The sequence below is a fragment of the Thunnus maccoyii genome, chromosome 3 (assembly GCF_910596095.1).
Source record: "Thunnus maccoyii chromosome 3, fThuMac1.1, whole genome shotgun sequence".
In the NCBI taxonomy this organism is placed as follows: domain Eukaryota; kingdom Metazoa; phylum Chordata; class Actinopteri; order Scombriformes; family Scombridae; genus Thunnus; species Thunnus maccoyii.
In genome coordinates, this window is record NC_056535.1 from 6,592,238 (window position 1) to 6,615,114 (window position 22,877).

General features: G+C 40.6%; 1 protein-coding gene across 3 annotated transcripts in view; it reads left to right on the forward strand.

The window, feature by feature from the left end:
• Window positions 1–22,877, forward strand: part of cntn3b (contactin 3b) — a 55,001-nt gene extending 32,124 nt beyond the window's left edge. For all 3 annotated transcript variants that reach the window (XM_042407386.1, XM_042407387.1, XM_042407388.1), the window contains 14 exons: window positions 1,713–1,842; window positions 2,493–2,643; window positions 5,634–5,761; window positions 7,284–7,459; window positions 11,169–11,286; window positions 12,687–12,845; window positions 12,972–13,121; window positions 14,941–15,011; window positions 15,407–15,641; window positions 16,052–16,161; window positions 17,453–17,639; window positions 18,344–18,456; window positions 18,557–18,722; window positions 19,262–22,877. In XM_042407386.1, the coding sequence (XP_042263320.1) occupies window positions 1,713–1,842; window positions 2,493–2,643; window positions 5,634–5,761; window positions 7,284–7,459; window positions 11,169–11,286; window positions 12,687–12,845; window positions 12,972–13,121; window positions 14,941–15,011; window positions 15,407–15,641; window positions 16,052–16,161; window positions 17,453–17,639; window positions 18,344–18,456; window positions 18,557–18,722; window positions 19,262–19,353 (1,986 nt within the window). In that variant the 3' untranslated portion in view covers window positions 19,354–22,877. The remainder of the gene's footprint in view (window positions 1–1,712; window positions 1,843–2,492; window positions 2,644–5,633; window positions 5,762–7,283; window positions 7,460–11,168; window positions 11,287–12,686; window positions 12,846–12,971; window positions 13,122–14,940; window positions 15,012–15,406; window positions 15,642–16,051; window positions 16,162–17,452; window positions 17,640–18,343; window positions 18,457–18,556; window positions 18,723–19,261) is intronic.

Sequence of the window (22,877 nt, forward strand, 5' to 3'; positions counted from 1 at the left end):
GCCTGTTTAGTGTAATTCGGTTTTATCTTGGTTTTGGTTTGAAACATTGGGAGATAGTCGTGTCTTTAAGTAATATAGATGGTATTGTTATTAGTTTGACAATTTTGTGCAGGCACCGCAGGACAGGCAAAAATGTTTCATCAAAGCCCAAAAATAGATGAAACAAACACATCAGACTGCCTACAGAGCTGAGAGGTTATTTTAGTTTTCAATTTCCTCAAACCAGTGCAGTGAGATGACTCAACATTAATACTGTTAGAGAGGACATCTGGACCAGCAATCATTAAGATTCATCAAAATGAAACTTATAACCGGTCAAACCTGAGAAAAAAGTGCAATGAACACGATGGAAAACATGTGTATGTATTTTTCAGGACCTTCGCTTCGCCCAGAAGCCATCCTTACTGTAATTACACTACTTTAGGTGCAACGAAATTCAGACGGCAGTGTTACCACAGTCAGGATTTCAGGTATCTTGTTAATTCAGAATAACAAATAATAATAAGGGGAAAACAGCTAGTTTGGCTCAGTCAGAAGATAACAAAATTCACTTACCAGCACCTGTAAAACTCACTAATTAACATGTTATATCCTGTTTGTTTAATCCATACAAAAACCAAAGTGTAAAAATGGCAATTTGCCATTCTATGAGGGGTCGTGTCGTCAATTCTTGGCTGGGAGCAGTAATTTCTTGCAGTGTCTGCTGGTTGCCTGGTAACTAAGCCAGGCTAGCTGCTTCCCCTGTCTCCATGTCTTTGTGCTGAGGTAAGCTAACCGTCACCTGGCTGTAACATTATATTCAACGGACAAATTTGAGCAGTATCTCTTTGAATAAGTGTATTTCCCAAAATGTCAAGCTATTGCTTTTAAAAAAGTAAAATAAAAAGCTTATGCACATTCTGTATGGAAGCTGACTTTTGATGGTTACGTTTCCCACAATGCAACCAATAGCTTATTTTCATTAACCTGGCAAATGCCTACATCTTTCAAACCCCACACTTCCAATTTATAGGCTTTTTTGCCAAGCCCAAGATGACATTATCCTTGCTTATTAAACTTGACAAAACAGAAGACATATACAGACTGTTTTCACTCCTCATGACAACTAGACAGATCTTTAGTCAGTGGAGAGCCCCTTTAAATCATATGAGAAGCAAAAAAGTGCATAAATACAACTATCTGTTGAAACTTGCAAAATCCATGCATCTTGTTCTTTCTAAAAGTTAGCAATGTTTATGTGGTAAGGTGACTTTGCCTCACTAATGTGTTCTATTTACTAAGCTCCGCCTCTCATCTGCATCTATAATTAAGAGTGCACGGTAAGATACCACGCTCCCTGCAGCATAGAGGATCTCTGAGCAGCTAATCTGGTTAAAAATCTGTCTCATCCGAGTCATCTGAGCTGTCACCACAGTTTTTCCAACTGAACAACCACAGAAAATAAATGACTTTTTAATATGCTACGAGTGCTATTGTCAACATTGCTTCTTTCTGCCTACGTAGGAAGCAGGTTAGCAGTTTTTGCCAATGCCTCCTCATCTTTTCCTCCATTGCAATCTGAATATACCACAAGGCTCTTTAGGCTTTTTTCTCTTTCTCCTCTCCTGCTATCCTCCTCCCCTCATGGTGCATCAGTGATTGCTGCTGTGCCTTTGGACATAATAGACTGGCATTGCAATGGATATGCAGAACTGTTTCTCTTTCCTCTGCAGGGCCGGATACAAATCGAAAACGGAGCCCTTTCAATAGCTGCGTTAAACCTGTCAGATTCTGGGATGTATCAGTGTGTGGCTGAAAACAAACATGGCATTATTTATTCCAGTGCCCAGCTAATGGTATTAGGTAAGACTGCCTCCTTCCCTTTGCTTTTATCTGCTTATCTGTCTGTGCGTTTGATCATCTCCTAAGATAAAAACCAGCAGCCTGCTATAGTTCTCCTCAGCAATCAGTCTGCAGACTCATTTGATGTCACTACAGGCTCTGCCAGCAAAAATATGAATCTGATGGAGTGTCTCATTTTACTTTCAGTCGTTTCATCATATTGATTTGAATACTACAAACACATTGCTTTGTGGCATTGTGCATGCTTTCTCATGTAGATGGGGTATTGATTTATTTGAAAAGCTTTGATGACTTCCATCTGACTGGCTCAATGAGAAATTCAATTCTGTCTTGATATACGTGATGACACTTGGGGGTCCAAACCATGGCTGACAAAATGTGATGATGAGTGTAGACAATGGCTGGAACATCTGCAGGTTGGATGCTTAGTGAAGGTGGATTATGTGTGTGTGTGTGTAGTTGAAGGGTGGGGTTGCAGTAGGTCCGTAGCCATGAGCCCAATAGGCATTTCTGCTGAGTTCATGAGATTTTGAGTTGCTCGCATTGAAAGCTCTAGGAGAGTTGATCTTAATACAATAGGCCTGACCTGTAAAGGTTCAGGTTGCCTATATTTTCTAATCTCATGCCTTTCTCTGTTCCCTCACACACAGCTTCACCTCCCAGTTTCTCCAAAAGTCCGTTAAGGGCCTTGCTAAAAGCTCGCTCAGGCAGCGAAGTCATTCTTGAATGCAAGCCTCAGGCCTCGCCCCCAGCAATTAGCCTGTGGAAGAAAGGGAATGAGATCCTGCAGAGAACTGAAAGGTAGGATGAAAGTCCAAAGTGCATATTTCCAGCAGCTTTCATTCACATTCACTGCAAGCGGACATGTTTGAATAGTGTATTTGGCATTTGTGCAGATGCATAGAAGGAAAGGCTAATGAGGAGAATGAGAGCAAGGCACCCACCAGGAAAATTGTGCATGGCTAATATACTGCATGCACCCTCATGTGCAAATAGCTTGGTATGAGAGATGAAGATGCTAGCTGGTCGTATCAAGACTGCATGCATGAAATATTTAAGAAGATAAAAGATTAGCAAATGGGGTTGCTGCTGAAGACACAGCCTGTCTGCTTTTAGATAGAGGAAGGAATTAAAAATCTAACTGAAGCTGTTGCACCTGTAATTATGAGAGGTGGAAGTGTTCTACTTTATCTTGACATACAAATAGAGTTGGATTCATACAATCACCAAGGCTGCAGAAATAAAAGCCTTGTAGATTGGAAAGCAGAGACGTTGCACTAGACGGGAAACTCACACCCACAGACATAATCCAGACAATGAGCAAACTTCAAGCACCTCTTAAAGCAGCATGAAGTGGTGCTTAATTTAGTTTGTTGTCCTTCTGTGTCTGATTACTCATTGAATACACCAAAAGCTGAATTTGAACCACTGAAAAGATTTCACACAATAACAAAGAACCAATTAAAGGTGGAAAGTCTATAAGCAAATCAGCAGCAAGAAATGACAAACTTAAGCAATCCATCGTGATTGGAAGGAGAAGAAAAGCTTAAACAGTAGCTAAACCCTGCTCCAAGTCAGGGCATGCATATCGAGAATTCGTAGCACACACACACATGTGCAAAGGGCAGGACAGACTGAACAAGAATAACTCAAACATAGGCATCTCAAAGCAGTGAGGAAATGCTTAACTTTGTGTTGTTTGAATCACTCCCATGCTGGTTATTCAAAAGGAGGTCTGAAAGAGAACAATACAAGCAAAGCATCTTGTCAAAACAGCACTGCGGCTCCTTAGTTGGCTCCAGACAGGGAGCTGCATCTACAGCTGTAGAAAATTGGTAAAATTCCCAAGTTGACTGACATTTAGCACACTGTATGTGAAGCCCACATAGTCTTTCAAGGTACACAACACTTAATGTATGCAGACACCGGATGGGAAATGTGTTATGCAGGCATGCTGTAAATTGGAGCAGCGTTTAGAAATTGAACTGTATGCACATTTTGTCGCTGAATACCAGACTTGTTAAAGGGTTTGTTTTACCAAAATAATGAAAAACATATTTTTTTCAATTACCCGTCATGGTATCTTGTCATGCAAATAGTTGTGGTTTAATTTACCATGGTTTTGAGATCTCAGAAATATCTGCCTTGTCTCCACTGTCTCCGTTACTGTGGTTAATCTACAGAACACACTGTCAACAGTTCTCTGGATGAAAGTAACTCCAATGAAAACTGTTTACAGTGAGGTCTATGATTTATGCAGACATTGTTCCTGGAAAGACACATTGCTGCTGCTGCTGTTGTTTTTTTTTTTTCTTTCAATGTAGCTTTTCAATTCTTTGATCACCACAAAGAAAATTCTATTCAGCTCCATTGTACTGGGGATGGAGGCAGAAATCTCAGAGGCAAATATCTTAGTCCAAAACCTGGACAAATAAAATAGAAAATATCTGTGTGGCTAGATATGGCATGAGGTAAGTCTCAAATTATTTCTTTGCAAGACTATATAACCTTTGAAAGAAAGAAAAAACATTCTTCCTTTGACAACTGAAAAGTTGAATTCATAATCAATCAAAAAACCCAGCTTAATTCAATATACTCACAGGTTTTGTTGCTATAGTCTTACTTGGTCTGGTATGACCAGTAGCTTATATTAGATAATGTTAGCAAACTTAAGATAGATGTTGCTGTATAACAGACATTACCGAGTCAGTTCAACTCTTCTCCATTTGTGCTACTGTTACAGTAGGTTTTAGTATTTAACATTATCCTGTATTTATCACTTGTAGCTGCAGTGGCCGCTGTTCACTTTAACCCTTTAAGATGCCAAAATCTGATGCTGTTTTGAGAAGATGGCTATGGCTATATTTACAGCATACATTTTGACTTGTCAAAGCAGGAAAAGCATGGGTGTAAATAATAACATTAACGATGGCTCCATTCCATTAATTGTCCCAGTAAGCCATGTCAGTGAGTGAGCACACACAATACCAGAGCGCTGGAACTGGCTCTCCTAAATGGAATGCTGCCATCATTCATGTTATTAATTCCACCTGTGCTAAATGTCTAGTGTGAAAAGGGTCTATTTTACAAGCAAAACATTACACTGTTATTATATTTATTGAATGTATAAATAGTAACAAGACAATATATAGTTACATCTAGTTTTATTTCTTTACAATTTTTATGAATTGCCTTTAGAAATGTTGGTTATTCTAAACTTCATAGTCACTACTTTCTTGTGCTTATGCAGCACTGTGTTGTATCATGTCTTTAGCTTACTGAAATATATGTATAAGGCTTTTATTAAATATCTAGCCAGTGACCTCCCAGAATGATAGAGGATTCTTTCTGACCTTTGCAACATAAAGCCTGTAAACCACGATTTATCTATTCATTGAGTTATTCAAGGTGATGCTGTTTGTAAAATATTTCCTCATTTACTAATGTATTTAGTCTACCACTGAGACAGCAAAGGTGGGTCACCCTGCCTGCTACTAACCCCTCTCAAAGAATTTCATTTTCCTGGGCTTTAGTGGAGAGCTTTAAAGTACCACAAGGGTTAAAGTGCTTTTCTGAGGCTTTTCCATTTTGACAAGAATACAATTCCGGTAGAAACACCATACAATAAATTTACTACATGGAGAAAGAAAAAAACCAAAATAGTTACATGCGAAGATATTGACTATCACTGCAAAATAACTACAGGCAGATTCAATACAAAGCTGAGCTCCTATAACCTGTACACTCTCCATTGCAGTCAATACAGTGAAAAGCTGCTCTGTTTTCTGCAGGATTACTCTGCTTCCCAATGGAACATTAAAGATCGCCAATGTAACCAGACGGGATGCAGCCAGCTACACATGTGTCGCTAAGAATCAGTTTGGGACAGCAAGCACAACAGGCAGGCTGCTAATCACTGGTGAGTCTTCTCAATTAACCACCCCCTAAAAACAAATTGCCCCTGATTGACCCTTTGCTAAGCCCCAGCCCCCTTGGTTACTATTGCTTTGCCCTTCCATTCTAGCACTGCACGTACACAGCTTGTAATGGTAATGTAGGATTATTTCCCACTTGAGATTTGTGGTAATATTTGAAACAATGGGCCCTTGACTTCTTGTTTGAATGTTTATTTTGCTGGCTGAAATAACAACTGTCGCTGGCAGATTTAGTTAGCAGGCAGTAGATATAAGCTGTAGCTAGCCTGCTAACTGACATGCATGCAGTGAGATGGTTGAAAAGTCTCCAGGCAGCTTTTTTCATGTTTCTTGCTGTCTGGTATAAAAATGAGAAATACACAAAAGGTAAGGCCTTTTTGTGTGTTTCTCATGCATTTAAGTCAATCAAATGCATTGGTTGGCAACATATATGAAATCATAATAATTTAGTTCCATAATAATACAAAAAAGACAGAAGCTAGAGGAAAAACTTATGGAAAACATGGAAGTAAAAGGAGAACCATTGTTCTTCATATTAACATAGTTTCTGGAATTCGCTAATGATATACTAACTCTTGGCATGTGATGCTAGCTTACTATTGTAGGTAACACCCTTGTTAGTCAGCCATGCTAACGTTTGCAACTTATGGTAGTACAGACAAACTCAAACATTTTTTGCTCTTGTATTTTTGGTTTTGAAAAGTTAAAAAAGACACGCTATTTAAACATCCAGTTTCAGAAATGCCACGCCGGGTTATGGTTGAAAAGCTTTTTGGAGGAGGGGGTTAGCAAATGGTCAACTTTCCCTCACTTCTTTCAACATAGAGGTCAACCATTTCTCATGATTCTATGGCTTGAAAATACCCTAATTTCTGTTCTTTTATATTCACACTATAAGCCATGTGTACCATTACCCAAGGTTATCGTCAGATTAATGTTGCTAGTATACAATTTGCAAAACAGCAGTTAAGCAAGCAACAAAACGTTATTCTTTATTTAGGTAAAGGTCATTATTTATGAATGCAGTGACATAACACGTTCATGTGCTCCTCCGGTTTAATCCATTGTGTGTGTGTGTAGCCACCTGACTTATTTTTCTCATTAGCTTTTATTCCTCTCATACACTGACAGCTGAACCATTTAATGTCATAGAATTTAATTACTGTGACCTTTCCTCAACATACTCTTAAGGCTTCCAATCCACCACAGTCACCAATGGGAATGCGCTCCCATCTCTGTAATCCTGTTTCATACATTTTCTTCCAAATTGATCCCGGAACATAAAGTGTGAACTGGAGATGTCATTAAATGTTGCTAATGGACAGGCTTGGAATTTAAGTGCTTATTAAAATCAGGAATAGCACACAACTATGGGTAGTTTAATGATGGTGGCTTGATTTAGCCGTGAATTGGAGGGAGATGGCAGTTGCAGGGGTCATGGTGGTGTTAAAGGTTCCCGGGGCAGAGATATTAACATGTGTACACTGTCGTTTGTTGTCTGGCCAGAGCCCACCAGAATCACCATGAGGCCTACTAACATGGAGATTATTGTTGGCGAGAGCATCGTGTTACCCTGCCAGATTGCCTGCGATCCAGCTCTGGATGTCTCTTTCTCGTGGGCATTCAACGGCCAGCTCATCGACTTCCAGCGAGACAGCGATCATTTTGAGAGAGTGGGCGGGGTGAGTCATCTCAAGCATTAAACTCAGCTACTTTCCAGCTATTCTGGAATTAATTGGGACATACTGTGTGATGTGCAAGGGTATGCTCCACTGCCCTGCTGAGGGCCTCTTAGACATCAGTAACACCCAAGCAGAGAAATGTATGCCAAGACATATCCATTGAAAAGTTTCCTTGCAGTCAGTGGTGGATGGAATATAAAAAAAAGTATATATCCATTAAGATCAGTTACATTCTTACATTCATATTCTATAAAAACCTCAACTAATGGCACTATCAGGTCAATAATCGGGATCCTTACCTTTTGAATTGGCTGTGTGAGCTGCCATGTGCTACACTTCTAAAAATATATTGGTGATATGCCATTTCAGTCATACAGAGGGTCCTCATTTTATACTTTTCATCCCTTCAACTTCTAATTTCCTTACCTCAAGGGAGAACATTTTCTTATCATCTCCCTCTGCCATGATTGAATTTGCATACCTATTTATGAATCTTGAGCCCCGAAATAATTAAGTAATGAGCTGGCTGGCATTCACCAAGGGTAGGCCTAGTATGTATAAATCTTCATTTGAAATCCTTATGCCTTGAAATAATGATATGTGATGACTCTTTGAGAATATTTGTTCCTTTTGATGAAGGGCAAAGTCAGTTGTTCAGAGCCTGTCAGTATAAAATTACTTTACACACTCTCTTTTGCTTTTTATAGTGCCAACTTATCATCTAAGGTCAATAGTCTGATCATTGTCATTCACGTTTTAAAGGCTGACATCATGTCTGAATGCCATCCAATGCTCACAGTATTGTGGACATGCCAAATTCATATCTTCATGAATGCAAATGGAAATTACTAATGATGCTGTTCTGTGTGTAGGGATATAATGAGATATAGTTTTCATATAATCTTTTTCCCCTGTCCAGAGAGATTACTGTATTTCTTCAAATAAAAGATTATAGTGTAAGTCTCTAATAATGGCCGGGGGGGGGGGGGGGTGATCGACACAAACAAATAAAGGCTGGCCCCAAAAACGGACTGGGGAAAAAAACAAGGGTGGAAAAACTCCTGGTATCTGTTATATAATGTGCATGCCAGTTAAGCATAAATAGTAGTTACCTGGATGTAACCTCAGTTCTGTGAGTCCATGCGTAGCCCTCTAAACGACCATCAGAGAGAGGGGAGGGGGGCAGAGGAGACGCAATATCATTTAAATATGGTGATAACGGTGCATGTTTTAATAATAATAATGGCAGCGACACTACATGAGCATGGGTAACCAGGGTAACCAGGGTAACTTGGCTAAGCCAGAGAGCATGCATCCATGAGCATGTTACCTGTGCGCTACAGCCAAGTGGTGCACTGCCAAAATGTTCCAGGTGGAGATCAGGCGCTAGAATTATTATTCTGCACATCGGAGTAAGTGGATTACCGGTAATGCACTAACAAAAATTTAACTGAGCAAACGGAAGCAGATCAGAAAACAAGAAGGCTTTGTACTAAAATATTAGCAGATATACTTATCAAACAGAAGGAATTAGAAATAAAGGCCTCTCTCTAATATAAGCCTGCTTGCAATAAAGGCCTGGAACCCTCTGCAGTTGAGATAAATAAAAGTCCCAGCCACTATTTGAGGAAATACGGTACCAGTCCCCTGCTCAACAGCTTCTGATGAATTCATTTACATAATTAAAGCAAGCTCTCGGATCGGCCAGGTGGTTGCTGACACTGGAGAGAGAATCAGACATGGCGAGCTGCGCCTAAAAACTGTCAGGCAAAAGGAGAGGAGATGAAAGGGAGGGGAAAAGAGAGAAGGAGAGGTAGTCTCTTTAGCCGATGGTCGCAAAGAAATGCCATTTGGCTCAGTTCTGCTTTGTCAGGTGCCTCAGAGAGGTGGAGATCCACGGGTGTTCATGTCCAGTTGCTGCAGAGTGGAGCTATGATCACTACCCGCTGGGGGTGATGAAATCTGCTATGACTGCAGCAAGCCTTGCCTGGCTCAGCCCCAGGTGACTCGTTTCTAAAGCAACACATTCCTTTTCACAGGCTGACATTCTTTGTGACGGACTACTTCAAGAGGTGACTTTCAGTAGGCAGATCCCCATGAACAGACAAATGAGAACAGGATAACAGTGTCTGGATAGAATGTGTTAATACAGCATTGTAAATTACTTTTTACCCCTGAATACATACTGCATGTCGTTGAAAAGAATAAAGACGGGAGATTTTCTGTCAATTTTCTGTCACCAAATCTCATGAAAAGACCAAGAGCAACAATGAATTGATCCCACTAAAGGATTAATTCACTGCATATACACAGTGCAGTCTAACAGTTTCATTGCTTGTGACACTGTGTAAAATTGGTCTACTGAAAATCTTTGTTGCAATCCGTGTCAGCCTTTACAATATCAACTTTTCAACATGCCGGGTTGTGAAATGAACATATCATGTTTTGAATGAAATTGAACAAAATACAAGCTTTGGCTATTATAATGCTTTTTAAAAACGTACTATACAGCAATGTAATATCCATGCTTATATTTCTATGGGCACTTACAAAGTGGTGTTGGCCAGTGTATTCATGTCATGCCACATTCTGATTGGTTGGTTTTATACATGTGTCATAGTTAACAATCACACTGTGAGAATTGGGTCCTAAATTTCTGACTCTGTGAGACTTTTTAAACAAGCTGTTTTTTGTTGCCAAAGCTCAAAATCATCTGTTGTGACTGTGTCTCACAGTGCAGAACCAATATTTTGTGTTAGGGCTCCATTGTTGTCCAAAAATTATTAAAATTGCATCAGTGAGTCACACTGTTGCATGGGGTGACATGTTCTTTCATTACAATGACCATGGGCACTGTAGTTTATTTTGAATTTTAATCCCACATACAGTGCTGTAAACACACCAGATGTGTATTAATCCATCGGTTAAAATAGTTCCCCAAAACTGACGGTTTATTCCTGCTTTAGTAACTTTTGCTAAAACCTACAGTGCCCAGCTGTTTTAGGAAGTTACTGAGCTTTTTTTAAAATAATAAACTGTATACTGTGTCTGTTATTTACTTTTAAAGATTTACATCTTCAGTAGAATCACCACAGTAGGAGTGCCACTGAGAGGGTAGGGAAGATGTTAAGAATAACATCTTCATTGTTGGTTTCAGATTTTTCATGGGATTTTTTGACAGCATGAAAAATTCATAATTAAACCATGCCTTATCCTTTAAAATATCTCCTTCATAGAGTTACACATGAAAGTAATGTTCTTACACAGATGAGAAAGTTGTTGTGATGTTTTGTTCTGTTCCCTCATGGCCATAGCATGCATGCTGCTCATGTAAAATAATATTTGTTCTTTACACTGGGAGTTATACTTACATCTTGCTTGATCTTATGTAATTACAGAATAATTAGGATTGTCTTGCCAATTAACAAGACTATGTTTGTTTTGTGTTTCCTGTGTGTAGCTGGTAGGTGTTTGTAGGGGATTGGGGGACTGGTTGGTGGCGTAGCGCCTGAAGGACAGCCGATTTGTGCAGAGTACATCTGCCCATTTCTGTTGTTGGTGTTTGAAGAGATGCAAAACTCAGTGGCCTGGAGAGGCTGTGATCGTGCATTCTAAATGTTAAAACATCCCAGGGCCAAAAGCTAAATGATGAAATGAAACTACATCTCTTACTTTGTCTTATTTTTTCACTGTTCATATTCTCTTCTAGAGTATATCAGGGGATCTGATGATCCGTAACATCCAGCTGAACCATGGAGGGAAATATGTCTGTGTTATTGACACTGATGTGGAGAGCCTGTCCACCTCTGCCATCCTAGTTGTCAAAGGTAAGAGAGCCTATTGATTTTATGAATTCAAACTAGAGTATGAATAGACCAATGTGTGTAGTGTAAAATAATGTGGCATTGAAGCGTCTGTAGAAATAATGAAGATGTAGGGAAGTTTAACAGGGAGGGATGTTAAAAATCTCTGAGACTTGCTGTAAATATACCTTGCAGGACAACGTGATCTCATGGGATGGCGTATAAATAGCCATCCCATGAAGCATCTAAGCATTTTAAGCTTTTCACGTGTCTTTTAACGCTGTTGGTTAGGTTTAGGCACAAAAACCACTTGGTCAGGGTTAGGGAACGATCATGGTTTGGGTTAAATTGGTCAGTAAAATGCAGTAAAAATGTCTGATGTGACGGTAAAAATGTCTGGTTAAAATATCTCGACATGACAGTTAAAATGTCTGGTTAGTCCCACTTCCCCCTAATAAGCCAAAATCACCTTATAAAAGAAAAGAAATGTGTCACTTCCCATGTCACTCAAACATAATTATAGGTTGTTTTTGGCGACTGAATTTACAACCTAAATGGCGTGAAATGACATGCAAAAAGCAAAAAATGCGTTGTCATAACACACAAAATGACTTAAGAAATTGCCGTGTAATTCATACGCCATTTGCTGATACCAGCACCTGCTGCATCATTTGATGTAGATATTTTAAAAGTGAATCAATGATAAACATGATATAACAATGTTAACAAAAATGTGTATTATCAGCTTTTCATTTCCATTTGTTAAATGTAACTAAGCTATTACTAAATTATTAAGCCTTTGCATTTTAGTGTATTTGGACTAAGGTTGGGGACATTTGCACTCTTTTGTTTCTGGGTGCAATTTTGGCGCCTCCCTCTGGGTGGCACCATAGGTGGCCGCCTATGTTGCCTATAGGAAGCGTCGCCCCCCTGTTGGTATTCATGCTCTTAACAAACTGCAATAGCTGTCCCAGGTGCTTTGAGAAAGCAATGTTTACCACAGAAAATGACTATAATTGGCTCATTTACACATCGGCAAAATATCATGGAAAACATTTGAATAATGGAGCAGTAGAGCAAACAACAGCAACATCGTAACGCCCGAGTGTGTAACAGTCATAAACACACTCCTCTCTCTTTCTCTCACTGTACTGACTTCTCTTATTCCTCTTCCTGGTGTTCCCTCCTCACTCATTACCCCTTTCATAAATGATCCCCTCCAGTATCTCTTTCCAGTGCTGGTGTTCAGTAATCACTTTGCAGCCCAGCACATCGCCCACATAGTGAATGAAAAGTCCCTGCATGCACACACCAAGGACGTAGCCCTTAATTAAAGGGAGCGTGATGGCCTTGATAAGTTTGATGAGGGGAGGCTTCTTGGAGCGGGAGGGAAGCTCACCTTGCTCATTGTCTCATTGATTTAGGTCCACCAGGTCCTCCGGACAAAGTGGCAGTGGAGGAGATCACAGACAGTACAGCCCAGCTTTCTTGGACTCCCGGAAGAGACAACGGCAGTCCCATCACAGGCTACATCATCCAGGGCCGGACGCCTTTTACTGTGGGCTGGCAGGTTGTTGACACAGGTAGCTTCAAACACTCCACACATCCCCTTGTAGTATTAATGTGGATCCTTTTATTTATTCATCATTCAATTTCTGTCATGTTGTTCACCAGCCTGATTTTCAAAAGATTTAATATCCAACTTGCAGTCCCTGAGGTGGTCAACGGTAACATGCTCACAGCCACAGTGGTGGGTCTGAACGCCTGGGTGGAGTATGAGTTCAGGGTGGTGGCACGGAATAGCGTGGGTCTGGGAGAGCCCAGTCCAGCCTCGGCCAAGACCAGGACAGAGGATGCCAGTATGTAAAACTTAACTCTTAACTGCACACATGTATGCATATAGACAATAGTATTTCAGTGATGGATTACTTAAGCTTTATTTATGATCGCTCAGGGCTAGTTCTTACAAAGTTTTGTACATGTTGGAAATCAAATGTGTTCATAGTCACTCAAAGGCGGATTGAAAAGCCGACCATTACAGAGAGGGGAGGGGGATGGGAGAGACGCAATATCGTTTAAATACTAGGATAACAGCGCATATTTTCAGACAGTCTCTCCTGGAAGGCAGTCATAGCATTGCACTCATTTGTTCACATGAAAAGTGAAATAAATAGCTATGTCAAGAATGAAAAAGGAGAGCTAGCGGGAGACGTTGAAACCCTGACTCCTTTCTCACCTCCGCACAGCTGGCCAATCACTGCATGAAGTGGGTGTGAATGTCAGCTTGTCCGTTTTGGAAAGTTACAGAAATGGCCCCTCTTATCCGCCGTTGGAAAGGTGCAAGGGAAGGGGGTATAATGGGCATTTACCACCGTCCAACAAGCATACAGCCATCTTTACCCTGAATATATCACACTCTTCCTGGGCTTGTATGCCATGACAATTTGATTTTAATCACAGAACTGCAGATAAGTAATTATAAAGGATGTTTATTCTTATTTTCTGATTTTTTTCATAATCGTTTGATCCTGCTGTTGTGTAATGGCTACAGGTATTAATAAATTCAAAGGAAAGTGTACAAACAGAACATTACTATTGATGTTTCTGCAAAACCTAGACTTACATTCAGTGAAACGTGACATTATTGGTTATCCAAACCGTTACAGACTCTGCCATAATAGCACTGAAAGACAAATTTTAAACTGTAGTACCCACAAAATTGTACAGACGCAAAGTGAGAAGCAAAACTCAACATACATGAAGGTATTCATGCCCTTATTTTTGGAAAGGTCTGTGTGTGTACACCTCTGTCAGTGAATTGTGGCTTTTGCACACCTGTGTACAAGAGGTAGCTTATATAGCTAAATTTTTAATCAAGGATTGGCTTTGTCTCTTTCTTTTATTTGGCACATTTGTTAGGGTGGTGTTAGAGCAGGAGACAGAGCCTGGAATTTGAGCATTAGCAACCGTGCAATGACTCTGATGTATTTAACACTTATATTACCGTAATAATGGCATTTCAAGGTCGGAATAAAGCTACGGCAGTTGTTAACATTAATGACATTAATCTTTGTTTTAGTGCATAGACATCAGTATGCAAACACACAGACACACATACTACAATTCCCAGCTTCTTGCAGGTATTTTTCCTGTAAAACAGGAACAGATTTGGCAAGAATTCCCAGGAAATAACGGGATCTCAGTTCCCGATATTCAGCCCAAACAGACAACCATACATCGGGAGCTCAACGTCAGAGATAAATGCTGCTTCAACCCTTTGCTGATATGACACATTAAATGTGATGCTCCACTTACTTAAAGATACTATAAGGATATGCGTGAGTGCTCCTCCACCTACACTATCAGTTTTGCCATCACACCTCAGTGCATAAACAGCTGAGTGGGAATACGAGTGGAGTGGGTTGAATTGAATGTCTTTTGCAAAATATTACAGATCTTGGCCTGCTGTTTATGCATGGTGACATTTCTGCAATATTGGTAATTCACTTTTCTCTGGAATGTTTGTTTTTGCACAGAGTGAGGGATTTGTGGTGTGTAAAATAGAAGACAGTCTCTGCAGCAGACAGCCTTGTCATGGGGCTACAAGTACAGTTGAGGCTTGCCGTTGAGCTTTGTAAACTGTGTTCTAATTGCTCCCCTCTGGGCTTTGCCTCTCAGTTCCTGATACAGCTCCCACTGATGTCGGAGGTGGAGGCGGCACAAAGTCTGAATTAGTGATAACATGGGAGGTAAGTCATCTGTCACATTTTACTGTTCCCTCCATCGCCGAGTAATGGTTTTGCTTAATTGTGCAGAATTGAACGGAGCAATTTTATGACCCACATTAGAGCGAGACACCTCTCCTCTGGCTCAGTCTCCGAGTGCTATTTCTCCCTCCAAATGCAGGGACAGAGAGCACTTCCTTCCACTTCCTTTTTGCACTTAAGCCACAAGTACATAGCCATGCAAGAGGAAAAGATAAGGTAAAAGGTGATTCTGGAATGTTATGAGTGGCAACAGCAAAAAAAAGAGGCTGTGTCTAATCACAGCAGCCCATGGTCGAGGTACAGCGCAGAGAAGGGCCTGTCTGTTTCTTTGTCTGTATGCATTTTAATATCACTATAGTTTTGTGTTTTGCTCCCAGCCTGTGCCTGAGGAACTGCAGAACGGAGAGGGCTTTGGCTACATCATCGCCTTCAGGCCCGTGGGCATGGTCACGTGGACGCGAGCGGTCATCTCCACACCTGGCGTGGCACGTTACGTCTTCCGCAATGACACTATCCCTCCCTTCTCACCTTTCGATGTGAAAGTGGGGGCATACAACAATCGAGGGGAGGGGCCTTTCAGCTCTATTGCCACAGTGTTCTCAGCAGAGGAAGGTACGGTACAAACTTCAGCAGAGAGTGACGCTCAAATAAGCTATAATCTCTCTCCTTACAACTATGACCTTGAATAGTAATGATGAAAAAAAAATTTTCAATGCTGTTATTTCCCTCCCCTCTAAAGCTTGGAATGTCAACTTGATATTAGTTATCGTGCTGGTAGATTACAGGAAATCCTAGCTGACACTTACCACACTGTGCTGTCAGGGAGGTATCCTGTTAATTGAATTTGCTGGGCAGATAGTCTTCCCTTATGTCAGTCACAGATCCCATTAAAAGAGAGCGGGGGAAATAGCTTTTCAGTGAAACTACAGGTCTATTCTGTTCTTCCTTCTTATTGCTATTAGTGTGTGTGTGATAGTGTTGGATGAGTCTCAGGGATTCTCACCAGCGCTCTATTTCTGCAGTCCCCAGTGTGACTCCTAAGAGGGTTAGGGCTCGAAGTGTGTCTGCAGTGCAAATTGAAGTGATCTGGGAAGCTCTCCCTGCCATCCCTGAAAGAGTGCTTGGATATGAGGTATGTTATGACTCACTGCTAAATCTTTTTCTTTTTCTTTTTCTTTTTTTTTTTTCCAAATAACATGATAATTGAGCTTTTCCCTATGGCTTGTTTATCACTGCGTAACCATCCTTTATTGTTCTTGAAATTAGTTTTTTTCTCTTTCTTTTTTTTTTACTTCTACTCTATCTTCTTGTGTATCTCTACAGAGATTTTGTTTTAAGAGTAATAATATCATGAGATGACCGCAGCACTTTGGTGCACCAACAGCAAACCCACAAGAGGAGACTAAAATCCCTCATCCTTTCAAGAATGCAAAGAGGGCTTTGCTGTTTTCCTCTCCCCCCGGTGCTCTTTCAATATCTGTCACCTTGAGCCCTCGGCACAAAGCTCTCCAGTTGCCATAGCGCTGGCCACATTGTCCTTTTAGAACAGAGCTCATTTCTCCAAACGCAGTCCTGAAGTGGATTTAAGCCAGTGAATCTCAATAGGCCACCAACAATATGGATCTGCACATGTATGGCGCTCAGCCTTTAATTAGACTGTGTTAGGATTGCAAATGCAATCCACTTTCAGTTTAATGTAATCACTTATTACTGCTCAAAAGATTACATTACTGCAAACTGAATTCTGGTGCTAATCATACACAGCTTTAATTGTTAACAAATTTGAAATACAATAATTTTGGACGATGCAATAGCAAGAGATCCCCGAGGACAGACTTCACATTTCACTTTAATTATTTATTGACTTAACTCTTATGTCACTTAATACCAGATGCATGAATATTGAAGATGACTCAAAGCAAGCGGCAAATTACTCTGTTTGCTTTATCAAATATCGCTTCACCTGCACCTTTAATTTGAGGCTAATAGCCTGAAGGGAAGCAAACTCTGCATCTTGTTTTACAGAGTAAAGAATCCTTTCCTTGCTGTAGAAAGTGGTGATTTAGATAAAACATTTCAAAATACACTTTTTAATATTCAGTTTCCTCAGACAAAAGAGTTATTTTCATGAAGAAAACAGACAATAATGATGATTTTTTTTTCTTCCTGGGTCAGTTATACAGTGTGACCCACTAATGCTCTATTTATATGACCAGGGTGGCTGAGAGGATGTGCATCAGTAATTGAGACTCCACTAGAGAAAAATGTATTATTCATTACCGCTCCCTCCCTCCCTGTCTGTAATACAAACAGCATTTCAGATTTCATGCTGGAATATGAATTTCAATAATGCAGTGAAATGCACCACTGAAATCTGACTGTTTGTGCATGTGATTGGGACTTTTTTTACCCCGCCCCAACAGGTTGTGTACTGGGAAGACGACACCAAGCCTGACACTGTTGGCAAAGTGCGCATATCTGGAAACTACACACTGGTTAACATCACGGGGCTGAAAGCGAACACAGCATACTACCTCTCTGTGGCAGCTTTCAATACAGCTGGCCCCGGGCCGCAGTCGGCGCCCATCAACACCACCACAAAGAAACCACGTGAGTCCGTCCCCCAAGGGGGACGTTGAAATAATTTCTAAATGGCACTCGTTCATGAACCATGTCAGGCTGCTCAGATGACGTTGTTCTGTCCTCAACATGATGGGCGCAGCATTCTTCAGCTTTGTTGGTTGCGCTAATAAAATTCAATCTGACAAGAAAGCTTTGTATTTACCTTGGGAAAAAAATATGGAGAAAAAAAGGACAGTGGGTTGGTTAGAATGTAGCTGCTGAGGAAAAAGTAGGTGTTTAAAAGGGATGTTAAAAGTGATGTTAAAGCTAAACTAGACAACTGCTGCACAAGCTACAGTAGATTCTTGAAATTTGGGTATTTCAGCCTTTAGACATACAGAAATATGAGTAAAGAAAATAGACACCAGCATCATTTTGTTTCATAGCACCAAAAGAATCAAAGAATTCAGCTTCCTCTGGCTGTATCTCTTTTTCATTTCCTGTGGCAAGAGATTAGCTACAAGTGACCATCCAGCACTGATGCTAGAATTTTATTTTGGAATATGGCGAGAATCCTCTCTGTCTCAATAAATGAGGGTGCATTGCTGCAGCCTCAATGTATTATTCAGACTGATAGGATGATTTTTCTTGTCAAATCTTGGATCTGGGAAGTGTTCTATTTATGTGCATTCCTTTAGAAAGACAATCACAGTATCACAGTCACAATCTTTACTTCTGGATCTTTTTTCTAGCACCAGATCGGGCTCCACTCAACATACAATGGACCATGATTGGCTCCACCCTCACGCTGCACTGGGACCCTGTAGTAGCCATGGAGACAGAGTCAAAGGTCACTGGATATTTGGTAGGTCCCGATTCACTGTGGAGCTCTGATTTATCTACAGTATCAAGGATGACGCTCTTTGCATTAGCTCATTTTTATGCATCACCCTCCCCTGCCTCAGGTGCTGCTGAAGAGACATCGTTACAATGACATCAACACTATCTTGACCAACAAAACCACTGTGGAACTTAGCCTTTCCTCCAATGACAACTATCTCATTCAGATCAAGGCCATGAGTGAAGGGGGCGAAGGTGTGGGCAGTGAACCCATCCACATCCACAAATTAAGTGAGTTTACTGTTGTCTTTCCTTCCTCATACCATTTCCTTTTTGACCACTGATAAAGCTTAAGTGAGGATTCAATAATTCAGAGAGAATTTTTAATTTTGCTTGATTGCATCCCTTTCCAACCATGTGTAATAGACTTATTTCTAGTGCAAGAAAAGCGACCTTTTTAGAAATGCGTGCGCGGTGTCATCCATCTCTGCCATTGGGTTATTATTCCTTGTTGACTGGCTGCACAGCGCTGCAGCATATAAAGCAGTCCTGTGCTCCCATACCACTGCTGTGCAAAACTGTGAGGCGGCCCAGTTTGCCGCTCTCCTCTTTGATGTGATATGAACTTTATCTTCTCAGGATACTTAAATAGCCTCTCCTGTTGAAAGCAGGGAATAATATAGATATGGAAAAGAAATCACAGTTGGCTTTTGATTTATAACGACTTGTCAGAAATTTAGAGGATAGTACAGCAGAATGCAGGTTTCTTGCTTTTGATCAGAGGGGTGTTTCTGGTTCCTCATGAGCTGCTCTGCTGCTTTTGGTTGCAGGCATGGGAGCGCGGGGCTCAGGAGCGAGCTGTCCCAGCTCATTGTACCTCTCTGCAGTCATCACCAGTGCGCTGCTCTGCTCCGTCTGGTGATCAGAGCCTACGGAGCGCCCTTCCTCCCACCCGTCCCTTCAGTCAGCCTGTCCTATGTTAACCCTTCACTGGACTGGCAGAAAGCCCAGGCTTCAGTGGCAGGACCGGGAGAGACTGGAAAGGCCTGGACTGCGCCAAACTCTTAAGGGACCACACCACTAACTTTAATGGACCATCAGATAGAGACGTGATGATTTGCCTGCATGATATCTTTTGGTATTTCTTCCAGCGTCATAAGTGCCAGCGTGCTCTAGGTTTCATTTTAGAAGTTATGATGTCTACAAGACTTATATTTTTAGTATCTTTTGGAGATACTAATGCCTTAAAATCCATTTTTACACATACAGTCCATACCAAAGTAGTTGACAGAGGCTGCTTGCTTTATGGTTTCTTTAGAACTATTTAAAAATGTTTTGCAAAAAAGTGTACTCAGAAAAACGTATCATCTCAAGGTCAACGTCTCAACATAAAGATTAGCCTGTAATCATTGGTTGCATTCATATTTTATTGTCTCGAAAAGGAATTGTAGAGGTTAAACTAAGTCAATTTATTAACTATTATCAGCACTTATATCATTTTTTGCAGGTTTTCCCAAAAGAGACATCCCTTGCATGCTTTGAAGTTTTACCAGGCTTTGTCAAACATACAGTATAAAGGATGCATAGCAAATTGATCAACTGTGTCTCAAACCGACTTATCTCTACATACTGAAATAATATTAGGTCTGTTCGAGAGCCACAGGCTCCTGAGCTAAAGGCTCTCTCTACAATACCCTGATAGATCTTGGCATTTTGTTCTCTATCTCATGCTCCTCTAAATAATAAATGCCCATCACAGTCTGCATTCTCAGTCTAGCGAAAAAGCCGGGATTGCAGAGAACAGAGATGTGTGGTGTTACTATGTCAAGCAGATCCCATGTGTACTGTTCCTCCTCTACATTTAGACAACCTCTGTTCTAGATACGTATATCATATTACAGAACATGTACCATCTACACCCTAGATGACCAGCTGGCCCAGTGCACAATGGACTACAGGATAACAGTGCCTTCACAAGAGCTCACTCTGATTTTTTTCCTCTCCTTTTCAAATAGCTCAGAAAGATTCATGTTGCAGAGGAAGTGTTGTTTGCTTTTCTTTCTGAAGAAATTAGCAACAAAGGACAGGAAACTCTGTGGCAGAATGTAGTGGAAGCCCATTATTGGAAAGGGTATGTTGATTAAATTTTTATTGAGATAAGTACACCGGAGCACCTAGGACAAAAAGGGTTGGAAGCTTTAGGAAAGCCACAATGGATTGAGATATAAGGTGGAAATTTTGGTCCCAGTATTTATGGTCTGTGGTATAATAAATGTATGACTCCATTCATGGCATAATTTATGTGCTATTAAGGCATCAGAATAATTGATGCCAATACCACGGTGAAAGAGCCCTGACTGGAAATGGAGCGAAAGGCACGGCTGTCATTTCACCCTCCTACCCTATCACCGTCTATTGGACACATACCAGACTGAACAGTAACAAAAGAACATTGCTACTCTGCTGAGGGAGCTACTTTTCACGCCCTTTTATCATGTGGATGAGTCTGTCAAAAACCACCCAAGTAAGAGCCGAGGTGTGATTACTGGGGTCCTGACAATGTTCATGTGGATGTGGAAGGATACAGTCAACTGAACTGCTACACATTACTGTGCCTTTGCCGAACATGGGGCTGTGTACGGTCATTAGCTCGGAGGCTGTTGTCGTCTGTATTTTGCACTCCCCCCCCCCCTCTCCAAAGTCGAATGAAAGCACAAGGAATTGATGCAAGGTGACTGGATGTCCTCACTTAGCCATCTGAACAGGTGTGCAGACCCCAGAGGCCTCGTAAAAAGTCCAAATGGCCGACATAATCAGGCTGTCCTATCTGTTCCTTGACTGGTTACATAAAGCCCTGCGCTTGTTGATTAGACTGCTGCAGACCAATCAATGGGATATTGATTTTCCTGCCCCATTATTACAGCTGTCATAATTCAGCTGCTTGATTGACTGATGGCCACGTTCTTATTGCACTCGTTCTATTGTGTTACAGTCAATGATGTTTCAGATGTCTGCTACTTCTCTCCCTATCAGACGACTTCAAAGGCATTATTTTTTGTGTGTTTTGGTTTGGTTTTGCCAGAAATCTCATTGTATTTGCTCAATTTTTCAGATTTTTAAAGTATTTTGTAGTTTAGTGGTAGATAGTGACTTTGAAATGGAGCAGTGACCTGAAATTGACTGGCTGGTTGATTCTTTTGAGTTACGTCGAACACAACCATTGTTGGGCTGTTGTGCTCCATTGTTAGTGGTACTGTATCTTTCTTTCCAAAAGCATAAAAGCCCAGTCACACCAGCATTTTAAACGGCTAGCTTTCATGCTGAAATCAGTTCATTTTAAAGGTACTGCTGAGATTAGGGGATTCACTTGCAGGGTGAAGCAAATCTGTTATGTTTGTTCAATCTCTTAAATTCAATTTTGGTGAACTTAGATATGCAAATTTGTGCCATTGATTAATAGCAAACCAATGTGACATTGCTTACCTTTGAGGGAGTTTCAGTAGATCTATATAATGCCAGGGGAACAAATGGCACACTACAAAGAAAATATAAAGAAACTTGAAAAGCTATTGGGACTAACTAGTGCTTGCGTGCTCTCAGCTGGCTAGCGTGTTAGCCATTAGCTCGATAACTACAGTAGTTCACCGGTAAGCCCTGCAAGTATTCCTAATGTCACCAAGCCCCTAGCGCCGCCTATTTCATGAGGACATACAGATGAATCTTGCTATGCCACTCTCTGGTGTGACTGGGCCCTAAAGCAGCTTGTGTGTGCAAATACTTGATCCAAGTGGTGTAATAATATTTATGTTAATATCCAAATAAGGTAACCTCATCGCCAAATGGCCAGCTCATAGGTTATTAATTTACAGTGCTTTAATGTGTGGCAGTTTCTCTGAGCTTCTCTATTATTTACATAGTTGTAGTTCAGCCTAATGTTTCTTACCTCTGCTCACGCTCACATAAGAAATCAAAACCACTGTTTCCGACCTTCTGCATACATATTTCAAGCCTTCTGCACACATACTACAAAGTACAATCTAAATAAAAATGAAAGAAGTGATGGAAGCCAACCGCTAGAGTGGTTGAAATACTGATGACAAAACAACAACATATCTATTTATATCCACAAGGTTGATTTGATTGGATTGGTTTCTGTGGTTGTTGTTGCTAGAAAGGAGTGTAACTGGTGCAGTGTAAATAGCTTGCATATATTTTTTAAACATGGCCATCCAAGACAACCTTATTGCTTTTATATAGTGTGTTCTCCGACCTTAATACTGGTGTATTAATCAATGATCTCTGTGAGATACTGACATGTAGAGTTGCATTTTCATATTGAAAAGTAACTGTTTTGTCTTGTATACTAAAATTGTGCATGTTAGTCATTGTTTGTGAATTTGTGTTGGATTTTTCTAAAACTATAACTTAATAAAAATGTTTATTCCA